At 38.0% G+C, this 25,074-nt stretch overlaps 1 protein-coding gene across 6 annotated transcripts in view; it reads right to left on the reverse strand.

Moving 5' to 3' along the window:
* Window positions 1-20,690: 20,690 nt before the first annotated feature.
* The window catches only part of PFKFB3 (6-phosphofructo-2-kinase/fructose-2,6-biphosphatase 3), a 118,429-nt gene continuing 114,045 nt past the window's right edge, over window positions 20,691-25,074 (reverse strand). For all 6 annotated transcript variants that reach the window (XM_043965867.1, XM_043965868.1, XM_043965864.1 and 3 more), the window contains one exon: window positions 20,691-23,037. In XM_043965867.1, the coding sequence (XP_043821802.1) occupies window positions 23,031-23,037 (7 nt within the window). In that variant the 3' untranslated portion in view covers window positions 20,691-23,030. The remainder of the gene's footprint in view (window positions 23,038-25,074) is intronic.

Below are 25,074 nucleotides of genomic sequence, written 5' to 3' on the forward strand. Positions count from 1 at the left end.
TGTTGGTATCTGTTCTCCTACTCCCCTTATAAGTAATAATAAAGTTTTATTAACTATTATCCCTGAGTGCCTCTAATGATCTTTATCCAAATTCTCCTGTACTACATTCATTTTATCTTTTGCAATTGTTTCTATTCCTTGGTTAAGAATATATCTCCTACTCACAGGTATATGTGAGGCACTTTTCTTCTAATTTTTGATAATATGATCTTTAACATTAAAACACATATCCCCCCAAAAACCCCACATATTCATTTTGAATGTATTGTGGAATAAAGCATAAGAGGGTAGCCTTAGTCCAGTTTCTGTCAGAAATATTTTCCAGTTTCCCTGGTAGTTTGTTTTGTTTTTTAAATAGGAAGTTCTTTCTTAAGTAATTTCTCTTTTCCAGTTTATTAAATACTCAATTATTGAGTTCCTTTGTTTCTGATTCTTCCTTTTCCATTGATTTCCTTCTCAATTTTTTAACCAATACCAAATGGTTTTGATGACATATAATAATATGGAATAAGCCTGTCCTAGAAATGCTATTCCCTGCATTGCTATATATTTTTTTATTATTTACCTTAATATTCTAGATTTTTTGTTTCTCCAAATGAAGTTTGTTATTATTTTATAGGGTTCTGTAATGTATCTCTTTGATAGTTTGATGGGCATAGTATTAAAATTGTAAGTTAACTTTGGTAGTATTGTCATTTGTATTATATTGGCATGGCACATCCATGAGTACTAAATATTCTTCCAGCTATTTAAATTGTTCTTTATTTCTTTGAGAAGCCTTTTGCAATTTTGTTGTTCTACTGTTTTCAGTTGTGTCCAACTCTTCATGACTCCTTTTGAGGTTTTATTGGCAAAGATACTGGAGTACTTTGCTATTTCCTTCTCCAGCTCATTTTACAGATGAGGAAAATGAGGCAAACAGGGTTAAGTGATTTGCCCAGGATCACACAGCTAGTAAGTGTCTGGGGCCAACTTTGAACCCACAAAGATGAGTCTTCCTGATTTCAGGCACAGTGATCTAACCACTGTGCCATCTACCTGCCCATATTTTGACACTAAATCTATAAAAATACTTTATGTACTTTGGTAGATTGACCTCAAAAAATATTTTATGTATGTTATAGTTGTTTCAAATGGTATTCCCCTCTCTATTACTGTCTCTTGGATTTTTTTTATCATCTAGAAATGGTATTGATTTTGTACCTTAAAACTTAGCTGAAGCTATTGTCTCAACTAATACCTTTGCTGATTCTCTAGGACTTTCTAAGTAACCATCATATCAGGAACAAATAGGGATGGTTTTATCTCTGCTTCTTTTTTTTAAGTAACAAATCTATTTAGAATTTTATTTTACAAATTACATCTAAAAACAAATTTTGACATCAGTTTTTTAAAACTTTTCGTTCTAACTTCTCTTCCTCCCTCCCCCCCCCACAAGAACTTAAGCAATTCAATATAAGTTATACATGAGTAGTCATGCAATGTCCACATTAGCCAGGTTGTGAAAGAAAACAGATAAAAACAAAACTTTGGATTAAGGAACTAACAAAAAAAAATTATGTTTCAATCTGTATTCAAATACCATGAGTTCTCTCTCTGTAGATGGACTGCATTTTTCATAAGACCTTCAGAGTTGTTTTGGATCATTACATTGCTGAAAATAGACAAGTCATTCACAGCAGATCATCTTACAATATTGCTGTTATTTTGTATACAGAAACATTTCACTTTGCATCAGCTCATGCAGGTCCCTCCAGTTCTTTCTGATAGCATCCTGCTCATCCTTTTTTTTTTTATAGTAAACTACATTTATATAGTACTTTAAAGAGAGATTTCCTTATAATAAACCAATGAGCTTGATTATTGCAACAACAGTAATAGATAATATTTATATAGTACCTTCATCTTGACACAGAATTTTCTTCACAATAGTCCAACAAAGTTCAGGTCAGGTCAGTTCAGGTCTTTTCATCATGAATACCTGAAAGTCCTCTTTTTCATTAAAATCCCAATTTCCCCCCTCAAAGATTATACTCAGTTTTGCCGGGTAGGTGATTTTTGGTTGTAATCCCAATTCCTTTGCCCTCCAGAATATCATATTCCATGCCCTCTGATCCTTTAATGTAGAAGCTGCTAGATCTTGTGTTATCCTGACTGTAGCTCTATAGTATTTCAGTTCTTTCTTTCTGGTTCTCTGACTGCTTATAGTATTTTCTCCTTGACTTGGGAGCTCTGGAATTTGGCTATAATATTCCTGGAAGTTTTCATTTTGGGATCTCTTTCAGGAGCTGATTGGTGGATTCTTTCAATTTCTATTTTACCTTCTGCTTCTAGAATACCAGGGCCATTTTCCCTGACAATCTCTTGGAAGATGATGTTTAAGCACTTATTTTGATCATGGTTTTCAGGTAGTCCAATAATTTTCAAATTATCTTTCCTGGATTGTCTTATGGCTGTGTTTGGAGTTTTTTGGAGTAATTGTATCAGGAGCTCTGAGTACTTATTGCCTTTCCTCCACCACCTTGGCTCTACCCCTCCAATTTACTTTTGGTAATTTAAATATTGTTGAAAAAAATTTTTTTTGGTTTTGTTTTGGTTTTTTGTTTTGTTTTGTTTTTTAATAAAGTATTTCATTTTTTTCCTGTTACATGTAAAGATAGTTCTCAACTTTTGTTTATACAAGCTTTCCAATTTCAGATTTTTCTCCCTCCCCTCCCTCCCCCCTCCCCTAGACAGCAGATAATCTGATATAGGTTATATATATATACATAATAACATTAAATGAAAATTTTTGAAAAAGAAAATAAAATATGTACAGGGAGAAAAGCAGAACAGGAAATTGCACTTCTTCTGCGGAAGATTAGAGATGGTGATTATTCAAGGCCTGTATAGCCATATAAGCAGAGATAGAGATTTTCCTTGTCATACTCCTTTCTCTGACTTTTCCCATGTTGGTTTCTGCTTTTTTAACTTTTTTCTCTCATCTTATTGTTACTGCTAAGATTTCCAGAACCATATAAAATAACAGTAGAGAAAGTGGGCATCTTTGTTGTATTCCTGTACTTAGTGGGAGAGCTCTGGTATATCCCTTTGCTTTTGGTTTTAGATAGATACTTTTTATGATATTAAAAAAGGTTCCCTTGTGCCTATATTTTTTAGCATAAATGAATATTTTATTTTGTCAGAGACTTTTTATGTATTTATTGAAATAACCATGTGGTTTGGGATGTTTTTGTTTTTAACATGATTATGACACTTGCTTTCCTAATGTTGAAGCATCCTTACATCTCTAATATAAATCCAACTTGGTCATAATGAATAAATTCATTTAATTAATTGCTATAGTCTATTTGACAGGATTTTATTTACATTTTAAAAATAGGGGCAGCTAGGTGGTGCAGTGGATAAAGCACTGGCCTTGGATTCAGGAGGACCTGAGTTCAAGTCCAACTTCATACACTTGAGACTTACTAGCTGTGTGACCCTGGGCAAGTCACTTAACCCTCACTGCCTCACAAAACAAACAAAACAAAAAACAATAAATAAATAAAATTTTAAATGAATATTCATTAATGGTATGAGTATAATTCTCCTCCTGGTCTTTTCCTTCCTTGGTTTAGGTATTGGGACTATATTTGTCTCGTAATAGAAATTTGGTAGAGTGCTTTCTTTCTCAGTTTTAAAGACTAATGTGTATAATATTCGTACTGTTTTTCAAAAGTTGGATAGAGGGGCAGCTAGGTGGTATAGTGGATAAAACATCAGCCCTGGATTCAGGAGGACCCTGGGCAAGTCACTTAAACCTCATTGCCCTGCCCACCCCCCCCGAAAAAAAGTTGGATACAATTCTCCTGTGAATCCGTCAGGACCAAGATGTGTTTTTCCTTTGGTGTTCTATTTCTTTTTTGTGTGTTATTTAAGATCTCTATTTGGTCTTTAAATTTGGATATTTTCTATTTTTGAAGGTATTTTCAACTTATTTTATGTTCTCAGCTTTGATAGCATATGACCATGCATTGTAGGTTTTGAGCATTCTTTTCAGCATCTTCTGATTTTGTTAGGATTACGCCTTGTTCATTAGCTATTTTGTTGATCTGATTTCTGCTCTCTTCTTTTGAGTCCAGTTGGCTAAAGCTTTACCACTTTTGTTAAGTCTTTGTAAAGAACCAACTTTTAGTTTTATTTATCATTCCTATAATCTTTTTTTTTGGTTTCTATCTTATCTATAATCTCCATTACCTATGAGTCAAGCATTTGAAGCATAACAGACATAACACAAAACTTTTAAAAATGTTCTTTTTTTCTTTCCAATTTTTTTTGTTTTTGTTTTTGTTTTTGTTTTTGTTTTTGTGGGGCAATGGGGGTTAAGTGACTTGCCCAGGGTCACACAGCTAGTAAGTGTCAAGTGTCTGAGGCCGGATTTGAACCCAGGTACTCCTGAATCCAGGGCCAGTGCTTTATCCACTGTGCCACCTAGCTGCCCCTCTTCCCAGTTTTTAAGCTAGTCATAACCAGAGTTACAAGGATACCACACATACAACCCAGACACAAATACCACTTCCAAAATTACGTCACATACATACATCTATAGAACCTATGCAACAATGACAAAATCAAGTCAATGAAATAAATACATTCTACAGGGCTCTGGGGAGGAGGGAGAAGAGTTAATTAGTATTGTTTTTCTTTGCCTGTGGTTCATGCTTCATTGATTCTTTTGTGACACAACCGTTTTCCCTGTCCTATCTATGATTAAACCAGCTGCTATTCTTGGAGGTACACGCAGCAGGCTCATCTCTACAATGCCTTCCATAGTTCTATTCTTCTATCTCCTGGGGGCAAAAAATAGCTAACAAGTTTTACTCTAACTCCTTTGAAAATTATCCAACGCTTCAGTAATTATTTTCTTTGTGTTTTCTCCCTCACTTGATTTATTTTATAGATTTTTAACATTTTATTGATGCCTTTTATCTTTACTTTATAGTCATTTCTAGGGGTTGTGGGAAGATCTTTTTCCACTCCCAAACAAACCCTCAATTAAGCAAAACCAATCACTATAGTGACTGCATAAGATAATGCATAAAGTATTCAGCATCTATTACCTTGTATTTACTTTATGTTTTGTACTTGCTTACATAATAATGATAGTTATCATTTATACTACGCTTTCAGGCTTACAAAACACTTTGCATATATTATCTCATTTGATCCTAAATAACTTCAACAACCCTGGAAAGAAGATACTGTTAACCCCATTTAACAGATGAGGAAATTGAGGCTGAAAGATAAAGTTGTTTCCACAGAGTCACAGATCTAGGAAAGATCTGAGGCAGAATTTGAACTCATCTTCTTGACTCTCAGTATAACACTCTAGCTACTGTGCCTCGTAGCTCATACATGAACAGGAGGTTAGGAATACTTTGGGGATGTTTTGTTTTGTTTTTGTCTTTCTGTCCTCAGCATTGTCCCTAGCACAAAGGCTCAATATATACTTGTTTACTGATTGATTGTTGCTGTAAGGAGATCTGTTTCTCTGTTTCCTGGATTTCTTTGGGGGGTTTTCCCCCATCTTTGGGTTTTTTTTTGGTTTTTTGGGGAGGGGTTACTCAGTGTGCTATTTCTTTTTATTGATATTTTATGACATTTGTAAATTACACGTTTTTAAAACAGTTCTCCAATTGATAGGTACCTAAATGTAATTTCCATTTCTTTGCTATTACAGAGTCCTGTTATGAATATTTTTTCCCTCCTGGATCACAGCATTGTCATGTCAGAGGGGCTTGCATAACTCAATGAAACTTTGAGCTATGCTGTACAGTTACCCAGGATAGACAGATCATAATGTAGATCGCTGACAAAGGTGACCCGCTGGAGAAGAAAGTGGCAAACCACTCTAGTATCTTTGCCAAGAAAATCCCCCAGACAGTATTACAATGCTAAAAGAAGGGCCTTGGGTCCATGGGCTCATGAAGAGTGGGAATGACTAAATGAATGACTAAACAGCAACAAATGAATATTTCAGGCCTTGGTTTGTCTTTGATTTCCTGGGGGTATATGCCCAGTAACAGGATCTCTGGGTGAAAGAATATGAACAATTTAGCCATTTTTCTTGCATAATTTCACATTGATATCAAGCAAGGCTGGTTGAATTTATGACTTTGGTGATCATGCATTAGTATTAGTGTGCCTACTTTCAAACAACCCCTCCAACATTAACTGTTGCCACTTTTTTGCCAACCTTATCAATTTGCACAGTATGAGGCTAAAGGAAGAAAGAAATAAGTATTTATAAAGTACTAAGTACTTTCCAACTATTATCTCATTGATCCTCACAACAACCCTGCAAAATAGTTGCTATTATCTCCCTTTTACAGTTGAAGAAACATAGGCAAACAGAGATTAAGTGACCCATCCAAGGTCACATGCCTAATAAGTGTATGAAGCTAAGTTTTAACTCAGATCTTCTCAGACATAACTCCAGGCCTAGCACTCTATCTACTGTACCACTTAGCTGTCTCAGAGTAGCTTAGATTTGCATTTCTCTTACTATTAGTGATTGTTTTCAAAGAGTCATAGGCAATTTGCAATTGTTCTTTAGAAAACTGTTTGTTCATATCCCTTGACCTCTTGCCTAATGAGGAATGTTATATATTTGCGTCAATTACCTGTCTTGTGGCGTGAACTTTTATCAGTGATATTTGATGCAAATAGATTTCCCAATGGATAGTATCTCTTCTATCTTCATTGATTTCCTCAGTGCAAAAAGGGTTTAATTTTATGCAATCAGAATTGTCTAGTTTGCCTTTTTATGATCTCCTCTATAGAGTTTGGTTAAGAACTTTCCCCTTCAGCATTGTTGCAAAAGGTACTTTTACCTATTCTATTACCTATTCTATTTGTTTTAATGCAAGTCATGTACTTATTTGAGTTTTTGTAGCCTATGGTTTAAGATATTGTTCTAAATCTAATTTCTGCTTAATTCTTTTCCAAATTTCTCAGAAATTCTTGTCAAAAAGGCTGCCTCCCCTTCCCCCCCCAACCCCTGGTAATTTTTGATGTTCCTAGTACCCCACATTCATCTGATAGGACTTGAAACATGACTAAGATATGAATCCAAAGGGACAATTAAAAGGTAAAACAACTGGAAAATAGCAGATATAAAGTCTTTTTAACAGCTTGTCACCTTGGACCAAAAAATATATCCCCTAAGAGAACTCACAGGGTTGTGGCTGCCCTTAAATGACATAATTATGTAAATCAGTTTGCAAGTAAAGTGCTCTATAAACAGCACTATAGGTTGACAATTCATTTTCATGGAAGGGAAGGAAAATGACAAAGTCTCAGAGGCATGTATGACCTGAAAGTGCCTCTTTATTTTCTGTGTTGCAGAAGGGAGGGTCTTTTTGAGACTTTCAAATTGGGTTTGCTTCCCCTCCTAGCTGTGAGGCTAGGAACAGAAAGGGAGGCCATCATTAAGTTCTTCTGGGGGCAAAGGGGATACTCCATGAAAGGCAACATCATATAGCAGATAGAGCTTTGGCCTCAGTCAAGAGGTTCAAATTCTTGATGATGCTGGCTGTGCGATCATAAGCAACTCATTTATCCTCCCAGCCTTGGTTTCCCCATTTGTGAAATGGTAATAATATCTGTCCCTCACAGGTATGATCTACACTATGTCCTCTATAGGATTATTGTTGCAATCAAATGACATAATGTGTATAAAGCAGTTTGCAAAGCTTAAAGTGCTATATAAATGTTAGCTGAAAAAGTCGTCAAGTCAACAAGCATTTATTAAACACTGCACAGTGTTAAACACTGTGTGTTTAAAGGAGAGGGTAGGGGTAGCTAGGTGACGCAGTGGATAGAGCACTGGCCCTGGAGTCAGGAGTACCTGAGTTCAAATCCGGCCTCAGACACTTAACACTTACTAGCTGTGTGACCCCAGGCAAGTCACTTAACCCCAACTGCCTCACACACACACACAAAAAAAAACTAAAGGAGAGGGTAGAGAATAGTCCCTGCTCCCCAGAAGCTCATAATCTAATGGGGATAAGAGGGAGACAACATGCAAACATCTATGTGCAAACAAGCTACATACACGGCAAACTGAGAGTAACCTCAGAGGGAAGGCATTAACATTGAGAGAGACCAGTCTTCTTACAGATTATGGGACTTTAGCTAAAGCTGGAGGGAAACCAGATGAGGAGGGACAGCATTCTAGGCATGGGGAGCAGCCACTGAAAAAACTCAAAATTGTAACAGAGATAAACTAAAAGACTTCCCAATAAGATCAGGGGTGAAGCAAGGATACCCACTATCACCCCTATTTTTTAATATTGTGCTAAAAATGCTAGCTATAAAAATAAGAGAAGAAAAAGAAATGGAAGGAATTAGAAGAGGCAATGAGGAAACAAAACTATCACTCTTTGCAGATGATGGTATACCTGGAGAATCCTAGAGAATCAACTAAAATCTACTTGAAATTATTAAAAATTAGAGTTCCAGAGGCACAGCCAAGGTGGCAGAGTGAAACCAAGATGCTGCCTGAGCTCTCCCAAATTTCCCTCAGAAATAACATTAAATTAATTAAGTCTCTCAACAGATTCTGGAGTTGTAAAACCTGCAAAAAAAATCTTCCAACTTAAGATGACCTAGAAGATCTTCAAGAAAGGTTTGTTTCATCTGGGTAAAAGGGGAGCACACCTCAGCACAAAGAGTGTGCTAGACAAGCCATAAAAAGGCTCTCAGCCACAGCACTGATCAGCGGCTGAGTTCCTGAGGTGCTAGCTCAGCAAGTAAGTGGCACAGCAAGCCAGTTGTGAGGCTCCCAGCCCCAACACAGAAGGCAATCTGCCAGCTGGGGTATCTGCTACTCAACAGGTCCAACCAGGCTGGGCCACTCCAGTGCAGTAAGTGAGATGTAAGCTTCTGAGGTCTCAGAGCAGAAAGCCAATGACTGGGCCCCTGGTACCCCAACAAAAGAAACTTGGGACAAGGCATGCTGTACCCCAGGAGCAGAACTCAACCTTAAAAAGCACAAAATAGGTTAAAATATGAATAAGAAACAGAAAAGATCCCTTATCATTGAAAATTACTATGGCAACCAGGAGGATCAAAACAGAAAACTCAGAGGAGGACAACAATGATAAAGTGCTGACAAGTGAAGCCTTAAAGGAAGAAAAGAATTGGTCTCAAGATTAAGAAGCCCTGTTGGAAGAGCTCAAAAAGGATTTTATAAACAAAATAAGAGAGGTAGAAGAAAAATTGGGAAAAAAATGAGAGTTATACAAGAGAAAGTCAATAGCTTGGAAAAAGAAAATAATGCCTTAAAAATACAATTGGATGAATGGAAAAGGAGATGAAAAAGCTGACTGGGGAAAATAATTCCATGAGAATCAATTTGGACATATGGAAGCTAATGACTCAGTGAGACAACAGGAAGGCATAAAGCAGAATCAAAAGAATATAAAAGTAGAAGAAAATGTAAAATACCTCTTCAGAAAAACAACAGAACTGAAAAATAGATGCAGGAGGGACAATATAACAATAATAGGACTACCTGAGGGCCACAGTTAAAAAAAGAGCCTAGATGACATATTTCAGGATATTATCAAAGAGAACTGCCCCAAGGTCTTACGACCAGAGGAAAAATCAGTTATTGAAAGAATCCATTGATCACCTCCTGAAAGAGACCCCTAAAAGGAAAATTCTAAGGAATATTGTAGCCAAATTCCAGAATTATAAAGTAAAGGAGAAAATATTGCAAGTAGCCAGAAAGAAACAATTTAAATATCAAGGAACAACAATCAGCATTACACAGGACTTGGCAGCTTCAACATTAAAGGATCTGAGGGCTTGGAATATGATATTCTGGAGGGCAAAGGAACTGGGATTACAACCAAGAATGTACTACTCAGAAAAATTAATCATAATCTTTCAGGGGAAAAGATGGGCATTCAGTAAAATAGGGGACTTTAAAACTTTCCTAATGAAAAGACCAGAACTGAACAGACAATTCAATCTACAAATACAAGACAAGGGGCAGCTAGGTGGCACAGCAGATAAAGCACTGACCCTGGATTCAGGAGTACCTGAGTTCAAATCTGACCTCAGACACTTGACACTTACTAGCTGTGTGACTCTGGGCAAGTCACTTAACCCCCATTGCCCCACAAAACAATAACAACAACAAAAACAAGACAAGAGACACATGAAGAGGTAAAGAAGGGTAAAAAACCAAAACATGTTACTCAATAAGGTTAAAATGTTTATATCCCTACATCAGAAGAAGATACTTGTAACTCTTGAGAACTGTACCTTTACTAAAGCAGATTGGAGTATACACAGAAGTTGTGGGTATAAGCTGATTCTGATGTGATGACATTAAAAAAAAAACTTGGGGCAGCTAGGTGGCGCAGTGGATAGAGCACCGGCCCTGGAGTCAGGAGTACCTGAGTTTAAGTCCAGTCTCAGACACTTAACACTTACTAGCTGTGTGACTCTGGGCAAGTCACTTAACCCTAATTGCCTCACTAAAAAAAAAAAATAGATTGCTAAAAAAAAAAAAACCTTAAGGGGCAGCTAGATGGCACAGTGGATAAAGCACCAGCCCTGGATTCAGGAGTACCTGAGTTCAAATCCGGCCTCAGACACAACACTTACTAGCTGTGTGACTCTGGGCAAGTCACTTAACCCCAATTGCCTCACCAAAAAAAACCCCAAAAAACAAAAACCCTTAAAGGGTAACAAAAAGGATTATACTGAAAGAAAAGGAAAGGGAAGGCAAAATGGGGTAAATCACATCACATCAAGAGGCACAAAAGACCTATTACAATAGAGGGAAAAGAAGGGAGGGAGAGCATTGTTTTGACCTTACCCTCATCTGATTTGGCTCAAAAAGGGAATAATAATATACATATTCAGTTGGGTATAAAATTTTATCTTACCCTATACGGAAGTAAAAGCAGAAAGGGGAAAGTAAAAAGTGAGGTGCTGATAGAAGGAGGGGAAAAACTGAAAGTTGAAAGGGGAAATGACAAAAGGGAGGTGGAACAGATAGAAGGGAGAGTAGACTGAGGGAAATGGTGGCTAGAAACAAAACACTAGTGAGAAGGGACAGGGGGAAAGGAAAGAGAAAAGTACAAACAAGGGGAAAAATAGGATGCAGGGAAATGCAGTTAGTAATCATAACTGTGAATGTGAATGGGATGAACTGTCCTATAAAGTGAAAGCAAGGGGCAACTAGGTGGTGCAGTGGATAGAGCACCGGCCCTAGATTCAGAAGGACCTGAGTTCAAATCCAACCTCAGACACTTAACACTTATTAGCTGTGTGACTCTGGGCAAGTCACTTAACGACGATTGCCTCACCAAAACAAAAAACAAACAAAAAAATAAAGTGAAAGAAGATAGCAGAGTGAATTAAAAAACAGACTCCTACAATATGCTGTTTACAGGAAACGTATTTGAAGCAGAGAGATACACACAGAGTAAATGAGGTAAAAGGCTGGAGCAGAATATATTACACTTCAGCTAAAGTAAAAAAAAAAAACAAAACCCACAGGGGTAGCAATCCTTATCTCAGACAAAGCAAAAGCAAAAAATAACCTGATTAAAAGAGAGAAGGAAGGAAACTATATCTTGCTAAAAGGTACCATAGACCATAAAGTAATATCAATACTAAACATGTATGCACCAAGTGGTACAGCATCCAAACTCTTAAAGAGTTACAGGAAGAAATAGACAGCAAAACTATATTAGTGGGGGACCTCAACCTCCCCCTATCAGAACTAGATAAATCCAATCACATAATTAATAAGAAAGAAGTTAAGGAGGTGAATAGAATTGTAAAATAAAATTAAATATGATAGACACCTCTGGAGAAAACTGAATGGGGATAGAAAAGGATATACCTTTTTCTCAGTGGTACGTGGCATTTACATAAAAATTGAGCATGTATTAGGGCATAAAAACCTCACAGTCAAATACAGAAAGGCAGAAATAGTAAATGCATCCTTTTCAGATCATGATGAAATAAAAATTACATGTAATAAAGGGCCATGGAAAGATAAACCAAAAATTAATTGGAAACTAAATAATCTCATCCTAAAGAATGAGTGGATCAAACAACAAATTATAGAAATAATCAATAATTTCATCTAAGAGACTGACAATAATGAGACAACATACCAAAACATATGGGATACAGCCAAAGCAGTTCTTAGGGTAAATTTTATATCTCTAAACACCTAAATGAATGAAATAGAAAAAAGAGGAGATCAATGAATTGGGCATGCAAACTATAAAAGCTAGAAAAAGAACAAATTAAAAAACCCCAATTAAATGCTAAATCAGAAATTCTGAAAATTAAAGGAAATATTAATAAAATTGAAAGCAAGAAAATGATAGAATTAATAAATAAAACTAAGAGCTGGTTCTATGAAAAACAAAACAATGAAATAGATAAACTGAAAGTAAAAAAACAAATTACCAGCATCAGAAATTAAAAGGGTAAACTAACGACCAATGAAGAGGAAATTAAACAATTAGGAGTTATTTTGGCTAATATAGCCAATAAATTTTAAAATCTAAATGAAATGGATGAATATCTACAAAAAAATAAATTGCTAGATTAACAGAAGAGGAAATAAAATCCTTAAATAAACCAATTTTAATTTTTTTTTTTTTTTAGTGAGGCAATTGGGGTTAAGTGACTTGCCCACGGTCACACAGCTAGTAAGTGTTAAGTGTCTGAGGTCAGATTTGAACTCAGGTCCTCCTGACTCCAGGGCCGGTGCTCTATCCACTGTGCCACCTAGCTGCCCCAAATACACCCATTTTAGAGAAAGAGAAATTGAACAAGCCATCAATGAACTTCCTAAGAAAAAATCTCCAGGGCTAGATGGGTTTACAAGTGAATTCTACCAAACATTTAAAGAGCAATTAATTCTAATACTATACAAACTATTTTGGAAAATAGGTGAAGAAGGAATCCTACCAAATTCCTTTTATGAGACAAATATGGTACTGATACCTAAACCACATAGAGCAAAAAGGGAGAAAAAATTACAGACCAATCTCCCTAATGAATATTGATGAAAAAATTCTAAATAGAATATTATCAAAGAGATTACAGCAATTTATCACCAGGATAAAACACTATGACCAGGTGGGATTTATAACAGGAATGCAGGGCTGGTTCAATATTAAGAAAACTATCAACATAATTAACCACATCAATAACAAAACCAGGGGCAGCTAGGTAGCGCAGTGGATAGAGCACTGGCCCTGGAGTCAGGAGTACCTGAGTTCAAATCTGGCCTCAGACACTTAACACTTACTAGCTGTGTGACCCTGGGCAAGTCACTTAACCCCAATTGCCTCACTTAAAAAAAAAAAAACAACGAAAATCATGATTATTTCAATAGATGCAGAGAAAGCTTTTGACCAAATACAGCACCTATTCCTATTATGGTGCTTTTTTTTTTTTTTTTGGTAGGGCAATGAGGGTTAAGTGACTTGCCCAAGGTCACACAGCTAGTAAGTGTCAAGTGTCTGAGGCTGGATTTGAACTCAGGTCCTCCTGAATCCAAGGCCAGTGCTTTATCCATTGTGCCACCTAGCTGCCCCACCTATTCCTATTAAAAACACTAGAGAGCATAGGAATAAATGGAGCTTTCCTTAAGATGATAAACAGTATCTTAAACCATCAGTAAGCATTATTTGTGATGGGGATAAGTTAGAGGCATTCCCAGTAAGATCAGGGGTGAAACACAGATATCCATTATTATCACTATTATTCAATATTGTACTAGAAATATTAGCCTTAGCAATAAGAAAAAATATTTGAAGGAATTAGAATAGGCAAAGAAAAAACAAAACTATCACTTTGCAGATGATATGATGGCATACTTAGAGAATCCTAAAGAATCAACTAAAAAACTACTTTAAACAATTAACAACTTTAGCAAAGTTGCAGAATATAAAATAAACCCACATAAATCATCAGCATTTCTATATATTACCAACAAAGTCTATCAACAAGAGATAGAAAGAGAAATTCCATTTAAAATAACTGTAGACAATGTAAAGTACTTGGGAGTCTACTTGCCAATACAAACCCAGGAACTATATGAACAATTACAAAACACTTTTCCAAGATAAGATCAAAATAGGTAATTTTGATTACATTAAATTTAAAGGGTTTTGAGCAAACAAAACCAATGCAACCAAGATAAGAAGGGAAGCAGAAAACTGGAGGGACATTTTAATGATTCTCTGACAAAGGCTCCATTTCTCAAATATGTTGAAAACTGAGTCAAATTTCAAAGAATACAAGTCACTCTACAACTGATAAATGGTCAAAGGATATGAACAGGAAGTTTTCAGATGACAAAATCAAAGCTATCTATAATCATACAAAATAAAAATGCTCAAAATGACTATTGATTTAAGAAATGCACGTTAAAACAACTCTCATACCTATCAAATTGCCTAACATGACAGAAAAGGAAAATGACAAATGTGGGAGGGAATGTGGAAAAACTGGAACACTAAAGCATTGTCGATGGAGTTGTGAACTGATCTGGAAACATTCTGGAAAGCAATTTGGAACTATGCCCAAAAGGCTACACCCAGCACTACCAATACTAGGTCTGTATCCAAAAAGATCCCCCAAAACGGGGAAAGGACCTATATGAACAAAAATATTTATAACAGCTCTTTTTGTAGTGGCAATGAATTAGAAACCAAGGGAATGCCCATCAATTGGGGAATGGCTAAACAAACTGTGGTATATGATGGTAATCCAAAGGATTTATGATGAAAAATGCTATCCACCTCCACAGAAAGAACTGATGGAGTCTGAAAGCAGATTGAAGGATCCTTTTTAAAACTTTCTTTGTTTTTCCTTGTTTTGGGGGGTGCAGGGGGTTGGTCTATTTTTCTTTTGCAACACGGCTACTATGGAAATGTTTTGCATGACTTTATGTGTATAATCTATATCAAATTGCTTGCCTTCTCAAGGAGGGGAGAAGTAGTTCATGAGAGAATTTGGAAATCAATTTTTTTTTAAAGTTAACAAATTGTTTTTACATGTAATTAGAAAAAAAATATAATATTTTTTAAAAGACCTTAAGAATCTTAAATATCCTAACAGGAGCTGTGGAAGTTTAGGTCCACGGAACACTGAGTAGTTCTCAGAAAAGTGATTCAGTGGGCAGGTGGGGCCTATGGCCCCCAGGCCACACTGTCCATACTGCCCAGAACACCGTCTTTATACAAAGTGAACACTCTGACAATTGAGGTTGCTGATTTACATTTCTATATGTTATGTAAATCAAGGGAGTATCTTGTGGAATAAGACTTGGACTTGTTACCCACTCTTTTTCAGGAGCAGAAATGAGGGTGGCAAGTGGAAGATGTGGATGAGCAGATAAAGAAAGACTTCTTGTAAGGAGAAACTTCCAAACCAACAGAAGTACCTCGGGAGGGAGGGAGTTCTTCTTTGTCAGAAGTCTTCCAGTGGAAGTTGGATGATCATTTGTGGGGATGGTGCAGAGGACTTTTTTCGGATATGGATTGGACCAGCTGGCCCTTCCAATGTGGAGATATAAGTAAAAAGAATTTGTTGTTGTTCAGTCATATCCAACCCTTCATGACCTCACTTGGGGTTTTCTTGGCAAAGATACTGGAGTGGTTTGCCATTTCCTTCTCCAGTTTATTTTACAGATGAGGAAACTGAGGTCATACAGCTAGTAAATGTCTGAGGATGGATTTGAACTCAGGTATGCCTGACTCCAGGCCTGGAGCTCTATCCACTGTGCTACCTAGCTGTCCAGTGTTCCATCTCCTACACCACTAAATTGTCTCTGGCATAAGTATTATCCCTATTATATAGATTACAATGGATTACTAACACAAGAAGTCAACAATGTGGTTTTGGGGCCAAAAAAATGAATGTGTTCTTATACCACATCAAAAGAGGCTTGTTGTATGCCCAAAGGGCAACCAAACTGCATACCCTTTGATCCAGCAATATCAGTACTAAGTCTATATCCCAAAGAGATCATTAAGAAGGAGAAAGGACCTACATGTACAAAAATATTTACAGTAGCTCTTTTTGTGGTGGCAAGGAATTGGAAATTTAAGAGATGACTATCAATTAGGGAATGGCTGAACAAGTTATGGTATATGAATGTAATAGAATACTGTTATATTATACAAAATGGTGCACAGGCAGATTTCAGAAAAACCTGAAAACACTTGTATGAACTGACGTAAAGTGAAATGAGTGGAACCAATAGAACATTGTACACAGTAATAGCATCACTGAGTAATAATCAACTATGAACGACTTAGTTCCTCTCTCAGTAAAACAACAAATCCAAAACAATTCCAAAAGGACTCATGATGGAAAATGCTATCCACACTCAAAGAAAGAACTATGGAGCCTGAATGCAGATTGAAGTATACTGTATTTCACCTTTTTTTCCATGTTTTTTTTTTTTCCGTCTTTTGGTCTGTTTCCTCTTTTCCAATTGTGACTAATATAGAAATGTTTTACATGATAGCACATATATAAGTGATATCAAATTGCTTGCCATTTTAGGAAGAGGGGAGGGAGGGAAGGAGAAAAACTTGGAACTCAAAATTTTGTAAAAATGAATGCTAAAAATTGTCTTTATATGTAATTAGAAAAAAAAAACTTGTTTTTTTTCAAAGAAGGTTGGTGTCCTTTATGAAGGAGGCAATTGTACTTTGACTTGGTGGTCAGGCAAACCACATTTGGAATCTTGTGTTTTGGGCAAGGATGCTGATAAGAGAGAGCATCCGGAGAAAGAGTAACCAGGATAGAGAAGAGCCTTGAGGTGATGTTACAGTTGAATGAACTGTATGTTTACCCTGGAGAAAACCTAGAAAGGGCTCCATTGATGTCTCTGAAGGGTTGTCTTGTGTAAAAGGGATTCGATTTATTTGTTCTGTCAAAGGAAGTAAAGTTAGAAACAATGGGTATAAATTGCACATAGGGAAACTTTGGCTTGATATAAGGAAAACTTCCTAAGGATTATAGCTATCACCAAGTGGAAGAGGCTCTAATTCACTCCCTTCCATCTGCAGATCATCAGGTAAAGGCCAATGACTGGATGACACGAGTAGCCCATTATGCTTCATTATTGGGAAGAGATCCTATTGTGTAGGTGCAACTGAAATGGATTGCTCAATTATGGCCCCTTAAATTAAGCATTTGTTAGGCCCTTCCTTATATGTCAGGAATTGTGTTAAACTCTGGGAATACAAATACAAGATAGTGCTTGGCTTCAGGGAGATTACATTCTAATGGAGGAAGATAACACATTAAAGGAAGCTGAAAAATCTAGGGGGAGGGGAGGAGGCAAGTATCCTTGGGGTGGGGATGAATGGTAGAGAAAGTTCAGAGTGAGGAATGAAACCTGGAGTGGAATGAAGGCTGTGTGACCTTTTTAGTGACCACATCTAGCAACCATAAAGTTTAATTTTTTTTGCTAACCATTTTAAAGTGTCCTGAGGAAAAACAGTATGAAACTGTTTGGTTTAGAATTTAAAGACTGTGAAATAGACAAGTTCAGCTACTTGAAGCCTCTCCCAACTCCTGCCCCCACTCTCCAGCTGCTAGGGCAACCCCCTCCTCAAATTACCTTGCATTTTAAAATATGCATTTATATATTTATATATGTACATGTTGCCTCCCCTCAATAAAGTGTAACCTCTTTAAAGGCAAGACCTTTTTTTGTTTGAATATCCAGCACCTAGAACACCACCTGGAGTGTAGTAAGGGACTGTACCTGAGGAACAACTAACCTATAGTCTAAGAGACTTGCCTAGAGGTTAAGTGACTTTCCCAGGGTCACACAGCTAGTAAATGTCAGAGGTTGCATTTGAATGAAGGTCTTCTTGGCTTTGACGGAGACTGTGAGCTCCTTGAGAGCAAGGTCTGTCTTGGGCCTCTCCTGTCTGGCACATGTTTATTGACTGACCCCGTGTTCACTATTCCATACCACTTCCATTCTTTTTTTTTTTTACTTCCATTTTTAAGACTAATTATAACATAGAGAAACGAATGGGAAAAAAAAACTACACTGACTTTTTTTTAGTGGCAACAAAAACTCACTTTACAGAGTCTGAATGTAAGATGGTTAACTCAAATTGTCATTCATGTGGCATATGAACAGAATGGATTATTACATAAGAAATTACAAATATGGGGAATTCAGAGAAACATGGAAACATCTGAATTAAGAATCAGGAGAAACCCAGACATCAAGAGAAGACAACTACTACCCACACAATAATAATGATAGTAGCTAACCTTTTAGAGTGCTTAGAACCCCTCCTAGGTACTATGCTAAATGCTTTACAGTTATCTTATTTGATCTTCACAACTACTTTCAGAGGTAGGTAGTATTATCCACATTTTACATGAGGAAACTGAAGCAAACAGATTAAATGACTCGCCCAGACACAATTAGTGTCTTAACTGAATTTGAACTTGGGTCTTCCTGACTCTAGACCAAGTTCTGAGATATTTTATCCACTTTGCCAGCTACTAAACAGAAGGGAGAACAGTGTTGGTTTTATTGTTTTGCGGGGCAGGGGGGGTTTGACTTGCCTAGGGTCACAAACCTAGTTTCAAGTGTCTGAGGCCAGATTTTAACTCAGGTCATCCGGAATCCAGGGCCGGTGCTTTATCCATAGCCACCAAGCTGCCCAGAGAACAATGTTTTGTTTTGTTTTTTCAAAGCAATGAGGCGGGGCAGCTAGGTGGCCCAGCGGATAGAGCACTGGCCCTGAATTCAGGAGTACCAGAGTTCAAATACGGCCTCAGACACTTAACACTTACTTACTAGCTGTGTGACCCCAGGCAAGTCACTTAACCCCTCATTGTCTTGAATTTTTTTTTTCTAGTGAGGCAATTGGGGTTAAGAAGGCATTTCAACTCAAATTAAGGATAATGATTAATCTTGGTTCAAAAAAGAACATAAAAAGGAAAACATTTTCCTCCTCTTGGTCAAGAGATGGGTTAGTAAGAGGGCAGAATACTCCATATGCAGTCATATGCTCTCTCTCTATCCCTAGGTTTTGCTAACTGCTTTTGTTACAAGGTGGGGAGCTGGTATACTGGGGAATGACTGGAACAGAAAACCAAGGAGCATTGATTTGATTGTTTTTTTTTGTTTTGTTTCTTTTTGGTGAGGCAATTATTTTTTCTTTTTTTTGTTTTTTGGTGTTGGGTTTTTGTTGTTGTTGTTGTTGTTGTTTTTGGTGAGGCAATTGAGCATTGATTTGAAAAAAAAATTAAAACAAAGATATTGGCTGAGTATTCCCCCTCCAGTTACTAGATTTAGGGTCTAATCTTCTAGACACTTGGCCCCACTTCCCCTGTTGGATGATTAAGGAAATTCTAACCAATGAGAGTTGACATCTTTGTTGTGGTTGCTATGGCTTTGTTGGTATTTTCCATTCTAGAATGGGAGATAATCTTCTATTCTACATCTCTCTTTCCCCCAAACTGGGCAATTGGAAACACATCTGTAAAGATGACTCATGCAGAGGTACTGTCCTTCCAGGTGAAGGTTGGGGGTGGTCTTGGTCAAGGTAGAATACTGCTAGGAAACCTGAGCAGAGCTTGGCATCCTTCCCCTGCCACAATCCTGAGGAGTCTTATCAAGCACCGTGATAAAGCTTCAGAAATTTCCTTTCTCCTTAATTCATGTACATGGGTCAGCTCTTCCTTAAGGAGTTAAGCATGTGGATTCTAGACATACTGGATTGCTCGGAATCATAAAACTAGTCTAGGGACCAACTCCTATACCAAGTCCACACCTCAACCTTGTTTTGTATTTGATTACCTCCATCCTCTAGCTTGAGGCTGAGCAACTGGATTTCCAAATTTCTAGCTACTAATTTTGGGGCAAGTTTAAGGGTAGAGAAGGAGGGGAGGCAAGGGGAAGGGAGAATGAAATAATTTTGGATCATGGAAAAATTTTGGAAGAGGGAAAGGGAAAGAAGGATAGTTTAACCTCAGGGCAGTTTGGGATCATCCCACTTACATTTTTGTACCCTTTTCCCATTCTACTCCCTAGTGTCTTAAAACTGAGCTTCACCTACTTTGCAATTCAGGCCCTTACATTTAAGAACCCTGAATATATGAAACTGACTTTTAAATATCCAACATAGAAAAATGAGCCTATGAAGAGTATCTTGCTTGTAGTAGGCACTTAATGCTTATTGAATTAAATGTTGTATTTTTCCTCAAATTCACGTAATTTAACTACTGTTTCTCTAACATTGATGTTTCTAATTAGTGACTAAAACAAGTTTTTAAATGAAAATCAGCATATATATCCCACAGTATAACAAGATATTTTATTTGTCTAGCAACTGCAAAACATACAAATTTTTGAAAGGCATACCCTGTTTACAAGCTAGCAGAGTTTTATCCCAGGTGATTAATTAAGACAAACAAAGCACACCTAATAAGTCACAAGTTTAGAGAAAAAAATAACCCTCCCCTAACCCCCCAAACGTCTCTCTCTCTCTCTCTCTCTCTCTCTCTCTCTCTCTCTCTCTCGCTCTCTCTCTCTCTCTCGCTCTCTCTCTCTCTCTCTCTCGCTCTCTCTCTCTCTCTCTCTCGCTCTCTCTCTCTCTCTCTCGCTCTCTCTCTCTCTCTCTCTCTCGCTCTCACCTGGCGCCATCACACACATTAAATAAATAAATAGCATTTTTGCTATCAAAATAATATTAAAAAAATAAATTTCAAGTATTACAAATAAAAACAGTATCACGGATGTGGTTCAATCAGTCCCCCCCCACAGACCTTAATTCTTAAGAGTTCTGCCAACTCTCAGGATATAATAGGGGGAAAAACAGCTGCATCCCCCAAACAAATATACAAAGTTCAGAAAAACTGGTTCCAGTGGAACATGGTAAAAATAAAAGTCAGTAGTCCCAGCAAAACCTCCCCCACTGTGCAGCATCAAGCACACCCCCTTCCTAATGAAATGCTTCAGTGTAGCTCAGGCTACTACTACTAGTTTCTAAGGTAAGTAGCATCACCTCCAGGATCCCTGGATAGACTCATCCTCCTCACTCTTCCCAAATTAAAATGTAAAGCCAGCTTGTTGTTTTTAATTTGAACATGAGTAAAAAAACACACTATAGAGACCCTCACAATGAAATAATTAAACAAAATTCTATTCTCGGCCCCTTTTCTGTCAATTAGAAACAGAAACGAATCCAAGACAGAGTAGATTACCAGCAAGCCTATTATAAAGAACAAAGTGAGTCCAAAACTATGTGGTTCACATAAAAACATGCATTTGTGCCTGCTTGCACTGCCACCAAGGAGAGGTGGGTGGTTGACAGGAATCAGGGTGGTTAAAAAAAAAAAAGGGGGCAGGGGAGGAATCTTGGGCTTACACAATCTGTGTGTTTGTCTACTTACTTGTCAATGGGCTGCCAATAAACATGTCAGATGTGAGGCTCAATAATGAGCCCCCACCAATGTTTTGTGTGTGTGTGAGACAGGAACAATTCACAGAAACTAAACTTTCTGGAAGGTAGGAGCTGTCTTTTGCCTCTTTTTGTATCTCCAGAGCTTAGGAAATGTTTATTGATTAAAGCACTAGGCACATTACCTCCTCCCTGAAGCAAAATATTCCCCATTAGGGCTCCTCTCTCTGTTCCCACTCATGGAGCACTGGGCAAAGAGGAAATGGCATTTGTGTGTTATAGAAGTCTTCCCCTGCCCCCCCCCCCACTCCATGATAGGTTCTATCATGACACACTTTGATGTCACTTTCTGTAACCTTTCTATGATGTCACACTTACTGTAACCTTCCCCATCTCCTCTGTCCTGAGCAGCTGGCCCAATGCTAGAGACATAGCAGAAACTCAATAAATATTGAACTGAAACCCGCCAGTGTTCTTCCTCATGCTAGCTATCCTGTCCAGCCTGAAAGAGAGGATAATGAGAAGAGAATCCTAGTGAGAGGATCACTTCCTCCCCCAACCTTCCAGGGTCAGTCTACTTTAGAACAAGAAGACAACAGCCAGTTGATCTCATCCCAAGCCAGGCTCAATTCAGTGCTCCACAAACTCTTCAGGAAACAAGCCCTGCCCTGCAGATGTTTCCCAACCCTATCAGCAGTGCCAGTTCATCATGCTTCCTTCACAGTCAGACACAGCTCCTGTGGTACATGACCCAGTGTTCCATGGAACAAAGGTACAGATTTCTCATCCTACTTCTTCCACAAAAGGTACAATCATATCTTTCCAAACTCAGAAAAAAGACCTTTCTGTGCAAGGGGTAATGGGTACCCATTCTCATGTTCTGTTTCGATAAAGAATGGAGACTCTGAACGAAAACATACAAAGGGAAGTAATGTCTTTGCTTTAGTTAAAAGGCAGATTTCTGACTCAAGAATTCCTGAAGAGCAAGAGATCTACTTCTCCGAGCCATTACTTGCTGGTTTTACTCCCAATGAAGCATTGTCTTCAGAGGACAAGACAAAAAGCAGATGGTTTCTGTAGGAGGCCAGCCATCTTGAATTTTCCTGTAACCTCAAGAAATTTCGAGTTGCCATTCTAATGCCATTGCATTAGAAAGGGAGAAGCAGCAGAGACATTCTCTTCTCAGCTAATTTTCCCCTCCCCATACTTCCAGAGAGGTTGCTGCAAAGAGACATCCGTTGAAAATGAAGAATGGGATGATGAGAAAAAATAAGTAAAATGGAAAATGATGGATTCTTTACAGTGGGAGGGCTATACGCTGCCTTCAGGTCACCATGACACAGCTGGATGATGGGAGTCAAGAGTACTGAATTGTCATTTGATGAGCCCTCTCCTCACCCCAACAGTTTGGTCAGTTTATGGAAGAAGCAGCTGGGATTATCTGGAGGAACATAAGCCAAGCTTCAGAAATGGCGATGGAATGCAACTGATTTCATTTGTTTCAGAGTTCCGGGAAGAGTCAAAATTGGTTCTGTGAGTTATTCAGGTTCTGTTTTGAAAGGGAAGAGAAAAGAAAGAATTAGTTCATTTCCACTCAAGCCCCCCAAACAAAGACTTATTTATCATGCAGGTGAGACCCCATCCCCACACACTGGGGGAGGAGGAGTTGGGGGGGGAGGGGGAGGGAAATTGGCAAACCAGGCCCAAAGAGGCCAGGACATCCCCAGGGAGCCAATGTCAATTTACTATCAAAACCAAAGTCAAAAGTAGTATAAAGTTATCCATGAGCACATATGCTTTAAAAACAAACCACAAACACACACACACACACACACACACACACACACACACACACACACACACACACACACACACACGGCCTTTCTTCTCGCCATAGGAGAAGGAAAAAAGGTAGGAAAAGTCAGAAAGCTTAAGGGGGGAAGAGGGGGTGAAAAACCAAATAGTTAAAAATATAGTAGAAGAGATTCTCTGGAGGGAGGGTGCCTGTTCATAGCCTGGTTGGTCCAAAGGAAATTTCTCCCCGAGTGTCATTTAGTGGTTCAGAGGGTGCTTAGCACATGGTTAGGTTTCCCCTTCCCAAAGCCACGATGAGAATTTGGCTGGGAGGAGCATTAAAATGTTAAAATAGCCATAAGAATCTGTAACAAGCTTAGAGCACAGGGCAAAACTCTTACAAATTTGGGGCAGATGCCCAGAATAGAAGGCTATCTGTCCTGGATTGGGGGAGATGGAGCTTAGGTTCACATTCCAATTTTGACTAGAGTGGTCTTGACAAAAAGCGCCATTGCCACAACCAAAAACAAAACACGCTAGCCACAGGTGTTAGGTCAGGGTTCTTAGCTTTTTGTGTATCGTGGACCCTTTCCACAGACTTCTGAAACCTATGGACCCTTTCTCAGAATGTTTTTAAATATATAAAAGAAAATCTATAGGATGACAAAGGAAATCAACTACATTCAAACATACTCATCAAAATATATTTTTTTAAAAATCAAGTTCAAAGCTCCTAGGTTAAGAAGCCCTATTTTTAGATGCTTCCTAGGGAATCTTGTCCCACTCTTCAGCATGAGTCACTTCAACCTAACCAAGTAACTCTTTTCCACCAAAGGGGTCTCAAAAACAAAACAAAGAAACAAACCACAAGGCTACTCCCCTCTAAGATGCTCGGTCTCCTTTTACTAAGGTTATTTTGGTGGTTTTTTTAAGGTGTGGGGGGCAGGGAGGGGAAGATGGTGGTGAGAAAACTCCATGCTTATCACAGTTCTGAGCCTATGTCAGTGGTCAAAAAACCAGAAACCTAAGGTAGTTTTCTTAGTTTCATATATAGATCACCTTCCAAACTAGTAATGCCACAATGAAGCAAAACAACTTTTGACTCTACTTGTCCTGAGATTTAACTGCTTCTATCCTCAACCCTAAGACACAAACCTGGACTGGTTGGGTCTGAGAGCTCATCTTGGAAAGCCTCAAATGACCTAAGTAAAGGAATCCCTGGAAGGTCAAGTCAGTTCTGGAGCCAATTTAGGAGTTTGAGGTTTCTATGCTAGGCCTAGGAATACAAGATCCCTAGGATCAAAATCTAAGGAAGCAGCATGGCCTTATCAAGTCCACTCTGCAACCTAAGTCTGACAAGAACACTAATACCTGTCTTCTGGAGTAAGGGATGAGGTGTTGTCTGTCTTGGGATTAGGCCTTGCGTAGATAAAGTCTAATCTATATAGCTGGACCAAAACAGGACCGTAACAGAGCTGAAAAGTTATGGGGAATGAACAAGTCGAGGTCCAGAAAGATGAAAGCGATTTTTCCAAGATCATACAGATTTGGTTACTACCAAAGCATCACTTTGGAAAGAGGGGCAAGGGGGATGATCTATCTGGATACCTCTTGTATGATCCTAGAGCTCCTCATCTTAGATGCAAAGTTGTGCTCCTCTCACAAACCAGGTATCTAAGACAACAAACCTGGGCTTGTGGCAAGCGTCACACACAGTGGCACTCCAGGAAGCCACACACCACTCATGATTTCTTCCCACAGAACACACGGAGAGAAGGAAGAGGCAGAAGAG

The sequence above is a fragment of the Dromiciops gliroides genome, chromosome 5, assembly GCF_019393635.1.
Source record: "Dromiciops gliroides isolate mDroGli1 chromosome 5, mDroGli1.pri, whole genome shotgun sequence".
Classification (NCBI taxonomy): Eukaryota; Metazoa; Chordata; class Mammalia; order Microbiotheria; family Microbiotheriidae; genus Dromiciops; species Dromiciops gliroides.